This window comes from Pan paniscus, chromosome 9 (assembly GCF_029289425.2).
Source record: "Pan paniscus chromosome 9, NHGRI_mPanPan1-v2.0_pri, whole genome shotgun sequence".
Classification (NCBI taxonomy): Eukaryota; Metazoa; Chordata; class Mammalia; order Primates; family Hominidae; genus Pan; species Pan paniscus.
In genome coordinates, this window is record NC_073258.2 from 10,872,707 (window position 1) to 10,892,570 (window position 19,864).

General features: G+C 37.9%; 1 protein-coding gene across 16 annotated transcripts in view; it reads right to left on the reverse strand.

Moving 5' to 3' along the window:
* The window catches only part of STK33 (serine/threonine kinase 33), a 211,492-nt gene that overhangs the window by 58,579 nt on the left and 133,049 nt on the right, over positions 1-19,864 (reverse strand). For all 16 annotated transcript variants that reach the window (XM_034932094.3, XM_008971383.5, XM_014346687.4 and 13 more), the window contains 5 exons: positions 16,505-16,618; positions 13,626-13,730; positions 9,171-9,309; positions 6,581-6,669; positions 4,666-4,750 (listed from right to left, as the gene is read on the reverse strand). In XM_034932094.3, the coding sequence (XP_034787985.1) occupies positions 4,666-4,750; positions 6,581-6,669; positions 9,171-9,309; positions 13,626-13,730; positions 16,505-16,618 (532 nt within the window). The remainder of the gene's footprint in view (positions 1-4,665; positions 4,751-6,580; positions 6,670-9,170; positions 9,310-13,625; positions 13,731-16,504; positions 16,619-19,864) is intronic.

Below are 19,864 nucleotides of genomic sequence, written 5' to 3' on the forward strand. Positions count from 1 at the left end.
CACGGGTAGGAAGAATCAATATCGTGAAAATGGCCATACTGCCCAAGGTAATTTATAGATTCAATGCCATACCCATCAAGCTACCAATGACTTTCTTCACAGAATTGGAAAAAACTACTTTAAAGTTCATATGGCGCCAAAAAAGAGCCCACATTGCCAAGTCAATCCTAAGCCAAAAGAACAAAGCTGGAGGCATCACGCTACCTGACTTCAAACTATACTACAAGGCTACAGTAACCAAAACAGCATGGTACTGGTACCAAAATAGAGATATAGACCAATGGAACAGAACAGAGCCCTCAGAAATAATGCTGCATATCTACAACCATCTGATCTTTGACGAACCTGACAAAAACAAGAAATGCGGAAACGATTCCCTATTTAATAAATGGTGCTGGGAAAACCTGCTAGCCATATGTAGAAAGCTGAAACTGGATCCCTTCCTTACACCTTATATAAAAATTAATTCAAGATGGATTAAAGACTTAAATGTTAGACCTAAAACCATAAAAACCCTAGAAGAAAACCTAGGCAATACCATTCAGGACATAGGCATGGGCAAGGACTTCATGTCTAAAACACCAAAAGCAATGGCAACAAAAGCCAAAATTGACAAATGGGATCTAACTAAACAAAAGAGCTTCTGCACAGCAAAAGAAACTACCATCAGAGTAAACAGGCAACCTACGGAATGGGAGAAAATTGTTGCAATCTACTAATCTGACAAAGGGCTAATATCCAGAATCTACAATGAACTCAAACAAATTTACAAGAAAAAACAAACAACCCCATCAAAAAGTGGGCAAAGGAAATGAACAGACACTTCTCAAAAGAAGACATTTATGCAGCCAAAAGACATGTGAAAAAATGCTCATCATCACTGGCCATCAGAGAAATGCAAATCAAAACCACAATGAGATACCATCTCACACCAGTTAGAATGGCGGTCATTAAAAAGTCAGGAAACAACAGGTGCTGGAGAGGATGTGGAGAAATAGGAACACTTTTACACTGTTGGTGGGACTGTAAACTAGTTCAAACATTGTGGAAGTCAGTGTGGCAATTCCTCAGGGATCTAGAACTAGAAATACCATTTGACCCAGCAATCCCATTACTGGGTATATACTCAAAGGATTATAAATCATGCTGCTATAAAGACACATGCACACGTATGTTTACTGCGGCACTATTCACCATAGCAAAGACTTGGAACCAACCCAAATGTCCAACAATGATCAACTGGATTAAGAAAATGTGGCACATATACACCATGGAATACTATGCAGCCATAAAAAATGATGAGTTCAGGTCCTTTGTAGGGACATGGATGAAGTGGAAACCATCATTCTCAGCAAACTATCGCAAGGACAAAAAACCAAACACCACATATTCTCACTCATAGGTGGGAATTGAACGATGAGAACATATGGACACAGGAAGGGGAGCATCACACACTGGGGCCTGTTGTGGGGTGGGTGGGGGGAAGGATAGCATTAGGAGATATACCTAATGTTAAATGATGAGCTAATGGGTTCAGCACACCAACATGGCACATGTATACATATGTAACTAACCTGCACGTTGTGCACATGTACCCTAAAACTTAAAGTATAATAAAAAAAAGAAAGAAAAAAGAAAGCTCATCATCACTGGTCTTTAGAGAAATGCAAATCATAACCATAATGAGATACCATTTCACGTCAGTAAGAATGGTGATCATTAAAAAAGTCAGGAAACAACAGATGCTGGAGAGGATGTGGAGAAATAGGAATGCTTTTACACCGTTGGTGGGAGTGCAAATTAGTTCAACCATTGTGGAATACAGTGTGGTGATTCCTCAAGGATCTAGAACTAGAAATACCATTTGACCCAGCAATTCCATTACTGCGTATATATATACCCAAAGGATTATAAATCATTCTACTGTAAGGACACATGCACACTTATGTTTATTGTGACACTGTTCCCAATAGCAAAGACTTGGAACCAAGCCAAATGCCCATCAATGATAGACTGGATAAAGAAAATGTGGCACATATACACCATGGAATACTATGCAGCCATAAAAAAGGATGAGTTCATGTCCTTTGCGGGGACATGGATGAAGCTGAAAACCATCATTCTCAGCAAAGTAACACAGGAACATAAAACCAAACACTCCATGTTCTCACTTATAAGTGGGAGTTGAACAATGAGAACACATGGACACAGGGAGGAGAACATCACACACCGGGGCCTGTTGGGGGGTTGGGAGCTAGGGGAGGGATAGCATTAGGAGAAATACCTAATGTAGATGATGGGTTGATGGGTGCAGCAAACCACCATGGCACATGTATACCTATGTAACAAACCTACACGTTCTGTACATGTATCTCAGAACTTAAAGTATAATAATAAAAAAAAGTTCATGATCATAATAAAAAAAGTTCATGATTTTTATTATTTTTTCAATAACAAAAAAAAAAGTTCAAGAAGTTAAAAAAATTATTTTTTAAATGAGGCCAGCATAACCCTAACATCAGAAAAGACAAAGGAAGCACAAAAGAAGAAAAGCTACAGTCAAAGCTCCTAAATAAAAGTGCTGACAAATTGAATAACGCAGTACATTAAACCATGTAAGGTTGAATTTAAATGTGCAAGGATGGTTCAACATTCTAAAATTGATTATGTAATTACTTCATTAATAAATTTAAAGAGAAAAATACGATTATCTCAACAGGTACAGATTTAAATAGACACTTCACCAGAAACAATATATGAATGCCTAGTAAGCACATGAAAGATGCTCAACATCAGTAATCACTGGGAAAATGCAAATTAAAAATCACAATAAGATACCACTTCCTACAACAAGACACCACTTCCTAAGATACTAGTCCTAAGGACTAGAACTGTATAATTTAAAAGATAAGTAATATCAAGAGTTGTCGAAGATAAGGAGAAACTGGAACCCTCACAAATTGCTGGTGGGAAGGTAACGATCATTTTGTAAAAGAGTTTGGCAATTTCGTAAAAAATTAAACATAAACTTAACATATGATCCAACAATTTCACTCTTAGTAACTAATTCTAAAAATACTTCTAAATGAAACCACATACCCTCACAAAGACCTGTACGTGAATATTCATAGCAGCATTATTCATAATAGCCATAAACTGGTAAAAATCCACATGTGCATCAGGGGTAAGTAGATAAACAAAATGTGGTATATCCACGCAATGGACAACTATTCAACAATATATAAGAGCAGACTACAGATATATGCTACAACATGAACGTACCTCAAAAACATTATTCTAAGTGAAAGCAAGCCAAATGTAAAAGACTACATGTTTTATGATTCCATTTATATGAAATATGCAGAAAAGAAAAAAAAAAGAGGCACATTTAGAGAGACAAGAAGGCAAATCTAGAGAGATTAGTGGCTACCTGGGACTGGGATAGGAATAAGATTGAGTATAAACGAGCTGAGGGAACTTTTTGGAGTAGATTTGTTTTGCAACTGGATTGTGGTGATGGTTGCACAACTCTGTGGATGTATGAAAAATCATTGTATTTTTATTGTAAAACAAAAATATATCTTACATTGTAAAGGATGCACAAATATCTTTTATGGTATTTAAATTAAACTTCAATAAAGCTGTTAAAACTCACATTTAGAAAAATAGGAAACTGCTGCTTTCTTTACAAAATATATCTAATCAGTACTCCATGAAAAACTGTTTGATGGCGATGAAACTGGATAAAAAAATGCAAAGAGGGTTGGGCATGGTGGCTCACGTCTGTAATCTCAACACTGGGAGGCCAAGGCAGGCAGATCACTTGAGGTCAGGAGTTTTAGATCAGCCTGGCCAACATGGCAAAAACCTGTCTCTACTAAAAATACAAAAATTAGCCAGGTGTGGTGGCAGGTGCCTGTAATCCCAGCTACTCTGGAGGCTGAGGCACGAGAATTGCTTTAACCCAGGAGGCGGAGGTTGCAGTGAGCCCAGACTGCACCACTGCACTCCAGCTTGGGTGACAGAGCAAGACTCCGTTTCGAAAAAATAAGCAAACAAGCAAAACGTGCACATGATTTTAATATGAGTTAACAAAAGCAATAATTAAGTTTGGGGTATGATTACCTAAGAGATATAAACAACTTTAAGAAGAGCCCAGAGGAATAACAAAATTTTTTAAAATCTTTAAAGGTAGGAACTGTAAGTAAAATACTAAAACAAGTGAAATTGCTTGACCTAAGAAAAGCCTAAATCATGGGTCATTATGTCATGATGGCAAAAATTGTTCAAGCTGTAATCCATACTGGTTGTTCTACTTTTTTACACATAAAAGAATCAAGTCTGGTGCAGTGTCTCAAGCCTGTAATCCCAACCCTTGGGAAAGCAGAGGCTGGAGGGATCACATGAGCCCAGGAGTTTGAGACTATCCTGGGCAAACAGTGAGACTGAGACTGCTATCTCTTAAAAACAAAAAAAAATTAATTAGCCAGGTGTGGTGGCATACACCTGTGGTCCTAGCTACTTGAGAGGCTGAGGTGGGGGGATGGCTTGAGCCCAGAAGGTCAAGGCTGCAGTGAGCCAAGATCATGCCACTGCACTCCAGCCTGGGCAACAGAGGATGATCCTGTCTCAAAACAAAAATTAATTTTAAGTCTACTAACTTACCCATATAGATAGGAGTCCCACATGTGGCCTGCAGCATGGCTTCACTCCTACTTTCCTTCTTTACCGCTAAGCCAAAATCAGTCACCTGGGAGAAGAAATTCAAGCACAGTCACCTGTTTCCCTGTCCTAGAGCTCACTCATTCTGAAGATAAGACTTCACATTGAATTTGCATTGAATTCTGGGGTTCTTGGGGGTGGGAGGACTTTAATTGAATCATTAATAAAAATTTTGCATTTCCTTCCCCACCCACCTCTCTGTATAGAGGAGAAACTGGGTAAAGAGAAGCTTGCGTTCTCAAATCTTGAGAGAATACCATGATTTAACCGTTCTTGCCGTCTGATTAAATTCACCAGTCTAACATGAGAAGTTGTATTTTGAGGCATTTAACCTTTTTCATATAAAAAAGGTATTTTTGTTTTTAAAAAAAGTTCTTTCCTTGTAAAATATATTCTGGCTTTAACATATTATCTATGTTTCTGATAATCAAGTTATATTCCAGTTTAAAGCACTGTTATAAATGCAAATAATTATCCCTGTCAGCACTCACTGAAACTCTCCTTTTTTATAATTATTTATAATTGGTAAACAGTATCTTTTCTTTACTATTGTTTCCTTTGTGTTTCTGGAGTATACTAATTAAAACAATTACTACACTATTAAAAACTACAACAAGCATATTAACAGGAAAAAAACCACAACAACAAGTATTAACTACAAATACACTGGTGGCCTAGTGCTGCAACTGTAGGCCTTCTGCTCAGTTCTAAATCTTGAACATTTAGTTATTAAATATTCAGTAAGTGCCTTTGGAATTATCTCCCAAATTGGAACACCCTTAGACTGAAGGCAGAAAAACAGACACATTTATTGATTAAGTAACCAAATATAGGCTCTTTGTCCAGAGACAATGAATGCAAAGTTTCCAGTGCCTTATGGAGTAAGAAAATGCTCCTATTTACATGTGATATCACCATTTTTCTAAACAGATGAATCAATTTCTCCATTAGTTTTCATAAACATCTCACTTGGAGCATATGATACCTATCTTTCTCTACAGAAAATCCATTCAGACACATGAAACATACAAAAAGTTTCACAATCCAACTTAGTTCTTTGGATAGCATCTATTCCTTCATTCATCAAATGTTAAGTGAACACATACTATGTTCCAGGCACTACTTCAGGTACTAAGTGAATAAGACATGCACAATTCTTGCCTTCATAGAGTTTACAATGGAACTGTTCCAGAACATTTACTTGGGTAAACCAACAATGCTGTTAAACCTATTTCTATTACATAGGACTTAGCTTCTGCAACAGAGTGAGTTACTCACAGACAATATTTTATTTCTAAATTAACACATTTATATATTTTGAAAGCAGCCACTATAATGGTGCTAAATAATGTATCGTAGCATTTATTTGACATTAGGGAACACTTAATTTGAATAAAATCTTCAAGAATAAACACTTGGCACATTAATTGTACTTAGGACATAAATATTAATACACAGGAAAATTTTCAATAAGAAATACAGACTTTAGAATTAATTTAGTATCAAAAGCACAGGCAAGGTGTGCTTTTCTCTAAATCTGTAACACATTTACATCAAATTACCAGACATAATTTTGAAATTAATTAGAATTCAGAGCATCTGTTTGCTTGCTATTAACTAATGATTTAGAATTATTCAAATGAATATGTACTTTAAAAACACATTCAATAGCTCCACTTAACTTGCAAAATTATTCTTGTCAGTTACAACCTCTTGTGAAATTTTTATTTTTTAGCACAAGCCACTTATTTTCTGGCTGCTCAAAATCTAGCAACATGCGACTAAAAAGAGGATGTACTTTGCCACTTTGCTATCAAACTGTTTATAGGCAAATATTTACCACCATTGCTAATCTTACCTTTATGTTTAAGTTTATTTCATTGTTATCATCAATAAGACTGCTTTTAACCATTATATTTTCCAGTTTCAGATCTCTATGTACAATATCTACCAAGAAAATAAACAACAAATCAAATGAAATGAATAATGGAAAAATAGGAGAGACACATATAGAATAAATATATTTGACAAATTAATATCCGCTGTTGAAAAATTTGAGGGCCAAGCATAGTCTGTCCTGTTCTATTCTCTCATTTATAAATGCTTCCTCCACATTTCTAACCTTAAGGAGCCATTTTCTTTGACTCCCTCACCTCTACCCATTTCCCTGTGACCCCAACTGGCTGCTCCTCATGATGAGTGGCCTGGGGAGTGTGAAGGAGGATCCTACCCATGCTTAGGTATTCCCAGGAGGAGGGAGATCATCTTAGTCACAAACCCAGCCAGGTTTCCCATATCCTTAGGTCTTCAAATACAGGATTACTTCTTTACTTCTATGCATATGTTACTGTCAGCATAAACATTTTAACACACTGTAACTTGGCTACATATATACAAACTATACTTATTTCAGTATATTTTTCTACAACATCAACACACATTTTCCTACTCTTTATGTAGTAAAATAAAAAACAAACAAACAAAAACCCTTGAGACACAAAATCTCCAGTTGAACATGTCAGAGCTCAGGTACAATTTTTATGTACATACAAATAACCATGTACCAAACACTTCCTTTGCAAATAATTAATTCACTTCATAACCATTGCAAACATTTCCCTAGACTTAAAAAGTTATACACGGCCAGGCGCAGTGGCTTGCGCCTATAATCCCAGCACTGTGGGAGGCTGAGGCGGGCGGATCACGAGGTCAGGAGATCAAGACCATCCTGGCTAACACGTTGAAACCCCATCTCTACTAAAAATACAAAAAAAAAATCAGCCGGGCATGGTGGCGGGTGCCTGTAGTCCCAGCTACTCGGGAGGCTGAGGCAGGAGAATGGCGTGAGACTGGGAGGCGGAGCTTGCAGTGAGCCAAGATCATGTCACTGCACTCCAGCCTGGGTAACAGAGAGAGACTCTGTCTCAAAAAAAAAAAAAAAAAGTTACACACATAATTGCTAGAGGAATGCATTGAATGAGTCCTGAACTGGCAATTATTACCTAATCATTTATAGCTCCCTTACACAATCCCCAGGCTTTGCTTTTGGAATTTTTATTGTTTCCATTGCTCTTCTTGTCCCTTTTTACATAAATACCACACAGCTTTAACAAACATATCATTATGCTTTTATCCTTGCCAGGGCAGATCTCCCTGCTGCCTCCATTGTTCTTCTTTTTCATTGTTGGCTATTTTTACCCATTTGAGAATAATCTTATCAAGTTCCATGAAAAATGTTGCTAAGATTTTGTTTGGAATTATACTGAATTTATAGCTTAATAGGGAAGGACTGACAATAGCATAATATTAAGCCCTTGAAAAAATCGTTTCCCTCTGCCTAGAAAGCCTGCCTTTTTAATTTTTTTCTGAGTTTGTATTCCTCAGATCAAATATTGCTCCTTCAGTGAATTCTTTCCTGACTTTCCAAGCCAAATGAGGTAACTTAAACTCCTGTAATCCTTGTGCTTTATATGGCTTTCCACTGGGGAGATTATCATGTTGAATTACAACTTGTTTTCAATAATCAATCTCCCACCAGCCCAAGTTCCTTGGAGAGCAGGGGCCTTGTCTTTTAATCTTTGTAATCTAGGACCAATCTCAATGCAGTAGGTGCTTGGGAACTATCAGCTGGATGAACCACTGGGTTCCAGTACCAGCTCTGGCACACCAAACCATGTCACTGCACCTCTCTGGAACAAAGTTTTTGTTCATCTGTAAAATAAGAAGGTTCTAAAGTCACATGTAAGCCAAACTAACCTCGAAGGAAAAAAACGGGGGGAGGAGCAGCAGCAGTAACACCTAAGAATAGTAAGGCAATTAGAATAATTTTTAAATGTAGTTTTTAAAGTACTGTGAAACCACTCTGTATGATACTATAATGGTGGATAAATGACATTACACATTTGTCAAAACCCCAAGAGTGAATCCTAATATAAGCTATGGACTTAGGGTGACAATGATATGTCAATGCAATATATCAATCTAGTGGTGAATTTTGACAGTGGGGCAGGTTGTGCATATGTGGGAGCAGGAGAGTATATAGAAAATCTCTCTACCTTCTGCTCAGTTTTGCTGTGAATCTAAAACTGCTCTAAAATAAAGTCTAAAAAGACAAAAAAATGCCTAGAACATACAGATTCTAATGTTATGATTAATCGATGTTTTGGGGAACTTCACCTTTACCATTGATTTGTCTACTTTTGATTTTATAACATTAGCTTCTCTTCAAACTGTTGAATAAAAAATGTTCATAATTTCATCTTCATTCATATTTCTAATTAAAACATATCTAAAAAGAAAGTTAAAAAGGAAACATTTTTAACTAAAAATTAAATCTTCTATATTAGCAGGTGTTATTTATATGACTATGAATCTGGAATACAATTACCCTTAAACAAAAGTGACATCAGTATTCATGGGGTCAATGAGCTGGATAACCCTCTTCTTACCATTATTGTGAAGATATGCTATAGCTGATGCGAGACTTTGAATGATCCACCTTGTCTCATTCTCTGAGAAATGCCCTTTCCTATCCAGAATTTCTTTGAGTTCTCCATCCTCACAAAGCTCCATCACAAGGTACATTTTCTGACATTATATGTATAAAGGAGAGAGAGAGCAAATTATATATCTGGGGATCTTTAAAATGTTATATATCACATATACAATCACAGTCATAATCATTAATTTATTCATTCAAAAGTATTATCTATTATGTACAAGATACCATACTGGATACTAGAGAAACAAAAAGGTAAAGACATAGTCTTTATCCCCAAGAAGCTCACAAATAGTTATCATTACAGTATCATGTGATAAGTGCTAATGGCCCTAAATGCCATAGAGTTACAGAAGAGGGGCAGCCTCTGTCTAAAGAATGCCCCTTGAGAAGAAATATTAAGGCCAGGTCTGGATGTCTGAATAGGGATTTATAGATAGAGAATGTGGGAAAGAATAGGCAGAGCACATGGTATTTACAAAGACTCCAAAGCTTGAAACAGCACTGTCTGTTAAAAGAATAATCTCAGTGTTAATAACATGGAGAACTTGGTAGGGTGGAGAAGAATGAAGTGGTCAGGAGTGAGGCTAGAAAGAACAGGTTGGGGCCAGGTTGTAAAGAGTTCTGGATATCATGATAAGGAGTATGGATTTTTTTTCCCATATGCAATAAGGAGCCACTGAAGATTTTTAAGCTAGTGCCGGGGTTGCGGGGTGCACGTGTATGATATTACCAATTGTGCATTTCTAAATGAACACTCTAGCAGTAATGTAGAACAGGGCTCAACAAACCTTTGCTACAGAGATCAGACCCAATAGCAAATATTATTGGCTTTGCAGGCCATGGAGTCTCTTTCACAACTACTCAGTGCTGTTGCTGTAGCAGGAGAAAGCAGCCATAAACAATACAACAAAACTTTACTTCTAGACTTGAAAATTTCAGGTTTATAGAATTTTTACATGATATGAAATATTACTCTTTTATATTTTTGCAACCATTTGGAAATGCAGAAACTTAGCTTATGGGCCATTAAAAAAAAAAGCAGGTAGCAGGCCCAATGTGGCTCTCAAACTGTAGTATGCTGACTTTTGTTTCTAGAGGGTAGATGTGAGGCATAGAATCGAGACAAGAAGGAGGGAAATGAAGATTTAAAAATACCAACAAGAAAGAAACAGTGGGACTTAGTGACTAATTGGGTGTGAGTGGTAAGAAGTCATAGCTGACATGCCTCTTCCATATTTGCTGTTCATGTGGGGCCATATTAAGATCACTTTAGGTATTCCAACAGCCAAGTCATCTATTGAGTCAAAAAAGATTCACAGTCAACTAAAAAGCAAGTCTTTTTCATACATATTTCTATTCAAACACAGGGTACCCTTTATGTCTCCTTTATAACCTATGCTGCTAGATTTTTGTTGTTTTTAAGATCTTGAAGTCTGATTTTGTTCTTATAAGCACTGTTAGTGCAATTCTGTGTTCAATCAGTAAGTATGAAAACAGGAAGCGAAGGTTAACATCCTTTCTTCCTATAGCGCAATTCAGATTCACTGAATCTCAGGCAGTTTTAGAATTTCAAAAGTAACTGCAAAATCTAACACATAAATAAGCTTTTGAACTGGACCATATTTTTTCCATTGACAGGACTGTACAGTTCACTGGTACATAAAATGATAAGTGAACTATTTGGAAGGAAAGGTTGGATTAGCAGTACTTGAAATATAAATTGGTCAATTTTAAATATATAAGTTGGTCAAAGTTATATAAGTTATAACTGTTTTATAATTATTAGAAACAACTGTGTAGACCTGGAGAACACTTAGACTCACAAGAAACCATAGCATAGTCAGACTGGATGATCAGTACCACGGCACAACCAATCAGGTGGCAATTTCTATTAATACTTAAGATAGCTTCAATAGAAAGTCTACATGCTTGTGTGTATTTATGAGGCAGAGGGTGTCAGACCTGATCTACACGAATTAAGGGAAAGCAATACATTGGAAAAATCACAGATGATGGTTTCCTCTGCCTTCAAACTTACTCTAGATTTAGACTCCTGCTTGTACCCATAATGGAGTAACAAAGACCAGACTTATCTTCCTACCTGAAACAACTTAAGAACTGGGCAAAATATATAAAACAATAATTTTTAGACATTAAACATCAGCCAGCATAGGGTAGTTATTCCTGAGAGAGAGGAAATACATGAGGCATTCCCCACGATTATTCTAGCTTGCTGTCTAGGGAGTTTCTAGACCACAGAAGAGGGAGAGGGAATCCAAGCAGAGCCTAGCAGTCTCCATGAGTAGAGGGCATGGAGTTGGAAGCCCAGGAAGGTCAAGACAACTAAAGTTCACAGGACAGAGCATCAAAGAGGACAATGCTGTAGAGAGAGAAATCTCCAGAGATTTGCAGAGGACCCCCTCAGTTCTTCAGGAGAGCATGAATCAACACATGTGTATGAGGAAACTACCCAAAGCTGGGGGGGAAATATGCAAAAGGGGCAGAGGGAACAATCATTGGAGCTTACACACAGCTAGGAACAGCTGTGTTCCCATGAGCCAGAGGTAAACCTCGTAATTCATGGAGCACTGGGGAGAGCCCCTCAGTAACAGAAAAAATTAGTCCTAAAGGTTGCTTTGGTGCCACCTAATGAAGCTTAAAGCAAGCTTCAAAAAGTATCAAATTTTCCAAGTGACTTACCTATATCCTAGAATAAAGCTTAAGAATAATCATTAGAATATTAAAATATCTAGCATCCAACAAGGTAAAATTCACAACATCTGGCATCTGGCCAAAAATTAATAGGCATATAAAGCAGCAGGAAAATAGAACCCATAATGAAGGGGAGAAAAAACAATAAATTGAAACTGATCTAGAAATGACACCCATGACAAAATCAGTAGAAAAGGACATTAAAATAGTTATTATAACTCTATTCAAGAAGACTGAGCGTGTTAAGTAGACACATGGAATATATATATATATATATATTTTAAAACCAAATCAAATTTCCACTGGAAGAGATTTACAACACATACAATACTACACAAAGAGATTACTGAATTTGAAGACAACAACAGAAACTATACAAAATGAAACAAGGAGATAAAAAATGATTTAAAAAATGAACAGAGCATCAGTGAACTGTGGACAATATCAAGCAATCTAACTTGGAGACCACAAAGTGGGGTGAGGGGAAGGCAAATACAAATGTGAGGAAATAATAGCCCCCAATTTCCTAAATTTGATGAAAACCATAAACTCACAAGTCCATGAACCCCGAACACAAAAAAAACCATGAAGAAAATGATATCAAGGCACATTATAATAAAATGGCTTAAAGCTGATGATAATGAACAAAACTATTCTAAGAAGATTTGGGGATAAAAGAAATCACAAGTCTAAGACTGAAAAGGGCAGAGACTTTGGGCATCATTGCCATATACTGCTCTTATAAAGGATAACTGTGGTCTTTAATTGTTATCAAGCACCCCTAATGAATCAAGCATAAGGCACAACCCAAATTGACTATTACTACCTTAGAGACTGGCCTAGGAGACAAAGAACAAAAGAGAAACATTTAATGAGACAGATGCTTTATATCGATTGTCTCATTTAATCCTTCAACAGCAACCAAGTGAGGTCAACACTGTTATCAAGCCCATTTTACAGATGAGGAAACTGCAATATGGGCGAGCTGAATAACTTGTCCATGGTCTCATGGATAACTAAGAAGTGGTGGAGCCAGGATTCAAATGCACAGGCAATATGATTCCACAGTCCATATGCCTAATCCGTACATTATTACTCTTCTAAGAGAAAACACCCAAGCCCACAAGCATTAAACTATCTGGAGGCAGAATAGCAAATAATCCAGGCTTCTGAACAACTCTAGATAAAAATTACAGGTAAAGAGAACAATGATAGCATCTAGGGAAATATGAAGATAAAACATATCAGTAAGACATAGATGAAAAAATATCTCCTACAAACTGCAGTGAAAAATATACCCATACCAACTTGATTATGTAGGTAACTTTGCAAAATTATGAAAATATTCCAATAAACTTTAATGGAGAAACTAAGGATCAAAGCAAAAGGAAAGGCACCTCTAAGAAAGTTCTAATCACCATTTGGTTGTGTATGAAGTTGTTGTAATTTTAAACATTTGTTTTCAACATGCCACCCAGAACATATTACTGAAGACATCAATCTAATCATCAGACATCTAATTATGCAATCAATAATAAAAGTCCTCCAGAATGTTCTCATCAATCTCCAGTGACAGACTCATGGCCAAGGACATGAGCAACTGTGCCCCAAAGGGATTATTTCAGAATGGAATGATATTCATTTTGTAATAATAACAACTTTCAAAATGCAGCACCTAATAGAGGTTTACCTTTGGCGTTTCAAATACTTGTTCCAGATGTATGATGTGTTCATGTTTTACACTTTTCAGAATGTTCACCTCTCGTTCAAGTAACTTCACAGCAGAGCTTCCAGCCTTAATCAATGAAGAAACACAGATTTCACATAATGAAAATCACTCCTACATTCCTTGATAGAAAAGTTATTTTATGTTTTCCTACTTTTTCCTGTAACTTCATATTTGAAGTGAATTCATACATTTTTTGAGATGTTTCTTTTTCAAATGATATCATGCCATTTATTCCTGTGATCAGATTAAATTATGCCCCTTCTTTCCTTTGTCCAATTTTAAGTTACATATAATTTTGCCTCAAGCCACATCTGTTTCTTGAATTGTTTCTATAACTTAGCTACAACATGGTATCTGTCCCCTCACAAAACTACAAAAATTACTCCAACTTTTAATAGGCTTTTTGATATTTCCTTTAAAAATATGTTGATCCCTTGATGTTAGCATAATAAAAACAAACTCTACTTCCAAGGACATAAATTGAGGAAGAAAAAAAACACAAAGTTTTTCTTTGTTTTGCTGTTGTCTTGTTTTGATTTGATTATATATATGTGTATATATATATGTGTATATATATGTATATATATGTGTGTGTGTGTGTGTGTATATATATATATATATATATGAAAAAATAATAGGCAATGAGATTCTACACTCGGCTCTGCACTGTTATTTCCTGGCCTGCCTGGTTAACTGAGGGAGAAACAGAGAGAGAGATGGAAAGAGAGAGAGACAGACAGACAAAGAGAGACAGAGACAGAGAGAGAGAGAGATCTTGCCTTCAGATGTTAGATGTCTCCTAACATTTAACACTCACCATGCAGATAGAAAAAGGTAAAGTCAATAACACTCCAAAGAGCACAAGGACTTCATTCGGGTGTAGGTAATTGATAATCTACAATGTCCTCTATCTCAGAAATTCTAGAAGGGCTTTCTCTACCCTCACCATCACCGCCCTGCCAAATCATCACCCCTATTGATCTTGAAATTGTCATTATTTGAGGATAAGCATTGTCCTCATTTATTTCTAATAAAAAAATCTCCCTGCAAGGGATAAAAAAGGTCCTATTCCTCCACCTCCCATCCACCTGATTTGGGAGAGTACATAATGGTTCTTAAGGGAGTGGAAATGGATTAGTCATAAGGCAAATTTTGCCTAATTAAAATTTTACCTAGTGTCATTCCAGCTTCCAATTACCTTTGCTCCTCAACCTTTAGCATCTCAGGAGTGGGTGGGATGCTGCCCATCATACTATGCCCCACCCAAGGATTAAGTCACATTTAAAGGTTAACCTAGAGCAGCAGTGCCCGACCTTTTTGGTACCAGGGACTGATTTAATGGAAGACAATTTTTCCATGAACCAGGGTTGCGGGAGAGGGCATGGTTTCAGAGTGAAACTGTTCTACCTCAGATCATCAGGCATTAGTTGGATTCTCATAAGGAGCATGCAGCATAGATCCCTCACATATACAGTTCACAGTAGAGTTTGTGCTCCTATGAGAATCTAATGCCGCTGCTGATCTGACAGGAGGCAGAGATCAGGTGGTGATGTTCACTCGCCTGCTGCTCATCTCCCGGTGTGCAGCCTGGTTCCTAACAGGCCACGGACAGGTACCGGTCCAAGACCTGGGGGTTGGGGACCCTCGACCTAAAGGATCAAGAGAAATAGTGACTGTGAGGAGTGAATTTTTGTCTAGACTAGATATGGAAAGTTACCCCAATTTCTCCTAATATCCATCTCAATTCTGTTTCTCACCCCTTCCCAAATGGCTTGGCCTGAATATAATACAATATTACACTATTCACTTCATATACTGACTATATAGTTTTATCTTACTATCTTATGGTCTTAAAAACTCTCAACATCAATATAAATATGAAAGATTATTAATTCCTAAAGTTGCAAGTAGGTATGATAGTTATATAACCCAAAAACTGAACCCCTAACCCTAGCTAACACCAAAGGAGAAAAGGAAATAACATCTTAGGTAGCACTTAGGATGCTACCTATAGTTTTAAAGAATTCTAAAGATTTCTAGAAAGGCTCTTAATCCCTTTACTAAGATTGATATGTTACCTTACTAAACATTAGGGACAAATGGTATGTAATTTGCTACAGTTTGTTTTAAATAATACATAAAACCTGCCATTTTGTTTTTTAAATGTGGTATTTATCATCACAAATCCTAGGGGAAAACACCATAATGTTGTTTGGTTTTTCCCAGGCACAGAAATGAAAAAGGCTGACGAAATGATCAGGTGTAAAGTCTGAGGTCTTAGATTTTATCGTCAAGAGAAGCTCAGTCGTTCCCCAGTTCAAGAGGAAATCTAGTGAGGAGTGCAGCAGATAAAAGAGTATAGCAGTAGTTAGTTGAAGCAAAAAGTGGTTCAACGTGAAAGAGCAGGCAGGATGAATAAACAGAATTAGCGAACAGTGAGGAAATGAAACGAGAGGATAGGAGAAAAGTATATCAAAACAAAGTCAGGAGAGAGTATCTGCACTTCTAGCTAAGATATCTCTAGCCCACAGCCCTGCGCCTACAGAACGCTGAGAACCAGCCCTTATCTTCAGCATACTCTGGTAAAATTTACCTATTTTTTGTTATATTGGTTATGTTATTCCTTTCATTTGTTTTTTCCAGGCAGCACTTGTCCACTTGAGTTCAGAAACTAGTCCCTTTCCAGGAGGCTAGAGAAATGCCACGCTTCTCCGGGGGATCAGCCCAGGCCTGGGACCTCAGGGTGAGAGGCAGCTTGTGTTAGTGTAAAAAGCTGTACTGTCCACACCCATCCTGCACTAACACTGTGCCCTCAGTAGGATGCTGCTAATGAGCCTTACCTTTACTTTGTTCACTTTTTTAATTGCCCACTTCGTTTCTGTTTCCTTGTCTGTCGCTTCAATGACCATTCCAAAGCTCCCTTTTCCCAATATTCTTCCAAAGGTATAGATTTCCTGGAGAAAGAAAAAAAAGAGTTGTCTCTCTATGCCATTCATCAGCTATTAAAAATGAACATATAATACTGACAGATACTCACCCAAGGGAAAAGAGATTCTGCTCCAAGTTAAAATCAAATAGAAGACACTACATATTTGCTTCAATATTAATAAACACATCTTAATTAACCAAAAATAAGCGTTGATGAATTTTATTAAGTGTCCTTTGGAGGAAAACCATAAAAATCCTAATGGTGAAATGTGGAAAAACTCAAAAGTATAAAAATGAATCTCTTTCAAACTATAATATATTAATGAAATATCTTCATAAGAAAAAGGAGAAATGATTTATATATATACACACACATAAGTGTGTGTAGATATAAAATACATTCACCCCAAAACATCCCAAATTTCTGAGAGCTATACTACAAAATCGACACATAGTAACTACTGAACAAATGTTTCTTTATTTAACAACTAATGCTTTTCCTTTATCTTATTAAAAATCACTTTTGATTCCTTTTGCTTTAAAAAAAAAAAGCAATATGTGACAAAAATTTCAACACAGATCAGCACTGAGAAAAAAATAACCACTACCCATAAAACCATCATCCAAACCAAGAATCCATCCTCTTATCATTTAACTTCTGCTTACAAAGAAAGAATACATTGGTTTTGCCAACATCACCATTTTGGTTTGCATTGTAAATAATAAACAGCTAAACTCATTTACACTTTCACTTCTTATCAATTTGGTTTTGGGGGAGTCAGTCTCCCTGATCCAAATCAACTCCAGGGAATTAACAAGAGTTTCTGGACCCATCGTGCATAGGAACCAGAACATGGGAGAGCAGCTCAACTAATGCCACTAGGTAATGCCCTGGTTGGGTCAGCTAGTCAAAACCTTCCATAGAAATGCCACTCTTGAAATGCCACTCTCTCTCTCTCTGTATGTGTGATCACTTTCACATTCACCATGTGTATTAGTCCGTTTTCACGCTGCTGATAAAGACATATCTGAGACTGGGCAATTTACAAAAGAAAGAGGTTTATTGGATTTACAGTTCCACATGACTGGGGAAGCTTCACAATCATGTCAGAAGGCAAGGAGGAGCATGTCACATCTTACATGGATGGAAGCAGGCAAAGAGAGGGCTTGTACACAGAAACTCCTGTTTTTAAAACCATCAGATCTCGTGAGACCCATTCACTATCATGAGAACAACATGGAAAAGACCCACCCCTGTGATTCAATCATCTCCCACTGGTTCCCTCCCATGACACATGGGAATTATGGGAGCTACAAGATGAAATTTGGGTGGGGACATAGAGCCAAACCATATCATTCCAACTCTGGCCCTTCCCAAATCACATATGTTCACATTTCAAAACCAATCATGCCTTCCCAACAGTCCCCCAAAGTCTCAACTCATTTCAGCATTAACTCAAAAGTCCACATCTGAGACAAGGTAAGTCCCTTCTGCCTATGAGCCCGTAAAATCAAAAGCAAGTTAATTACTTCCTAGATACAATGGGGGTATAGGCATTGGGTAAATATAGCCATTACAAATGGGAGAAATTGGCCAAAACAAAAAGGCTACAGGCCCAATGCAAGTCCAAAATCCAGTGGGGCAGCCAAATCTTAAAGCTCCAAAATGACCTCCTTTGACTCCATGTCTCACATCCAGGTCACGCTGATGCAAGAGGTAGGTTCCCATAGTCTTGGGCAGCTCTGTCCCTGTAGCTTTGCAAGGTACAGCCTCCCTCCTGGCTGCTTTCACAGGCTGACATTAAGTGTCTGTGGCCTTTCCAGGTGCATGGTGCAAGCTGTCGGTGGCTCTACTATTCTAGGGTCTGGAGAATGGTGGCCCTCTTCTCACAGTTCCACTAGGCAGTGCCCCAGTAGGGACTCTGTGTGGGGGCTCCCACCCCATATTTCCCTTCTGCACTGCCCTAGAAGAGGTTCTCCCTGAGGATCCTGCCCCTGCAGCAAACTACTGCCTGCACATCCAGGCGTTTCCATATATCTTCTGAAATCTAGGTGGAGGTTCCCAAACCCTAATTCTTCACTTCTGTGCACTCGCAGACTCAACACCACATGAAAGCAGCCAAGGCTTGAGGCTTGCACCCTCTGAGGCCATGGCCCGAGCTCTATGTTGGGCCCTTTCAGCCACGGCTGGAGTGGCTAGGATGCAGGGCACCAAGTCTCTAGACTGCACACAGCATGAGAATACTGGGACAAGCCCACGAAACCACTTTTTCCTCCTAGTACTCTGGGTAATGGGAGGGGCTGCTGTGAAGACCTCTGACATGCCCTGGAGACATTTTTCTCATTGTCTTGGGGATTAACATTTGCCTCCTGGTTGCTTATGCAAATTTCTGCAGCCAGCTTGAATTTCTCCTCAGAAAATGGGATTTTCTTTTCTATTGCATTGTCAGGCTGCAAATTTTCCAAATTTTTATGCTCTGCTTCCCTTATAAAACTGAATGCCTTTAACAGCACCCAAGTTGCCTCTTGAATGCTTTGCTGCTTAGAAATTTCTTCCACCAGATACCCTAAATCATCTCTCTCAAGTTTAAAGTTCCACAAATCTCTAAGGCAGGGGCAAAATGCTGCCAGTCGCTTTAGTAAAACATAACAAGAGTCACCTTTGCTCCAGTTCCCAAGAAGTTCCTCATCTCCATCTGAAAGCACCTCAGCCTGAATTTCATCATCCATATCATTATCAGCATTTTGTTCAAAGACATTCAACAAGTCTCTAGGGAGTTCCAAACTGTCCCACATTTTCCTGTCTTGTTCTGAGCCCTCCAAACTGTTCCAACCTCTGGTCTATTACCCAGTTCCAAAGTCACGTCCAGCCGGGTGCAGTGGCTCATGCCTGTAATCCCAGTATTTTGGGAGGCCAAGGCAGGCACATTACGAGGTCAGGAGATCGAGACCATCCTGGCCAACATGGTGAAATCCCATCTCTACTAAAAATACAAAAATTAGCTGGGTGTGGTGGCTTGTGCCTATAATCCCAGCTACTTGGGAGGCTGAGGCACACGAATTGCTTGAACCCAGGAGATGAAGGTTGCAGCGAGCTGAGATCACACCACTGCACTCTAGCCTGGTGACAAAGCAAGACTCCATCTCAAAAAAAAAAAAAAAAGTCACTTCTACATTTGTAGGCATCTTTTTGGCAGCACCCCACTCCTGGTACCAATTTACTGTATTAGTCCATTTTCACACTGCTGATAAAGACATACCCGAGACTGGGC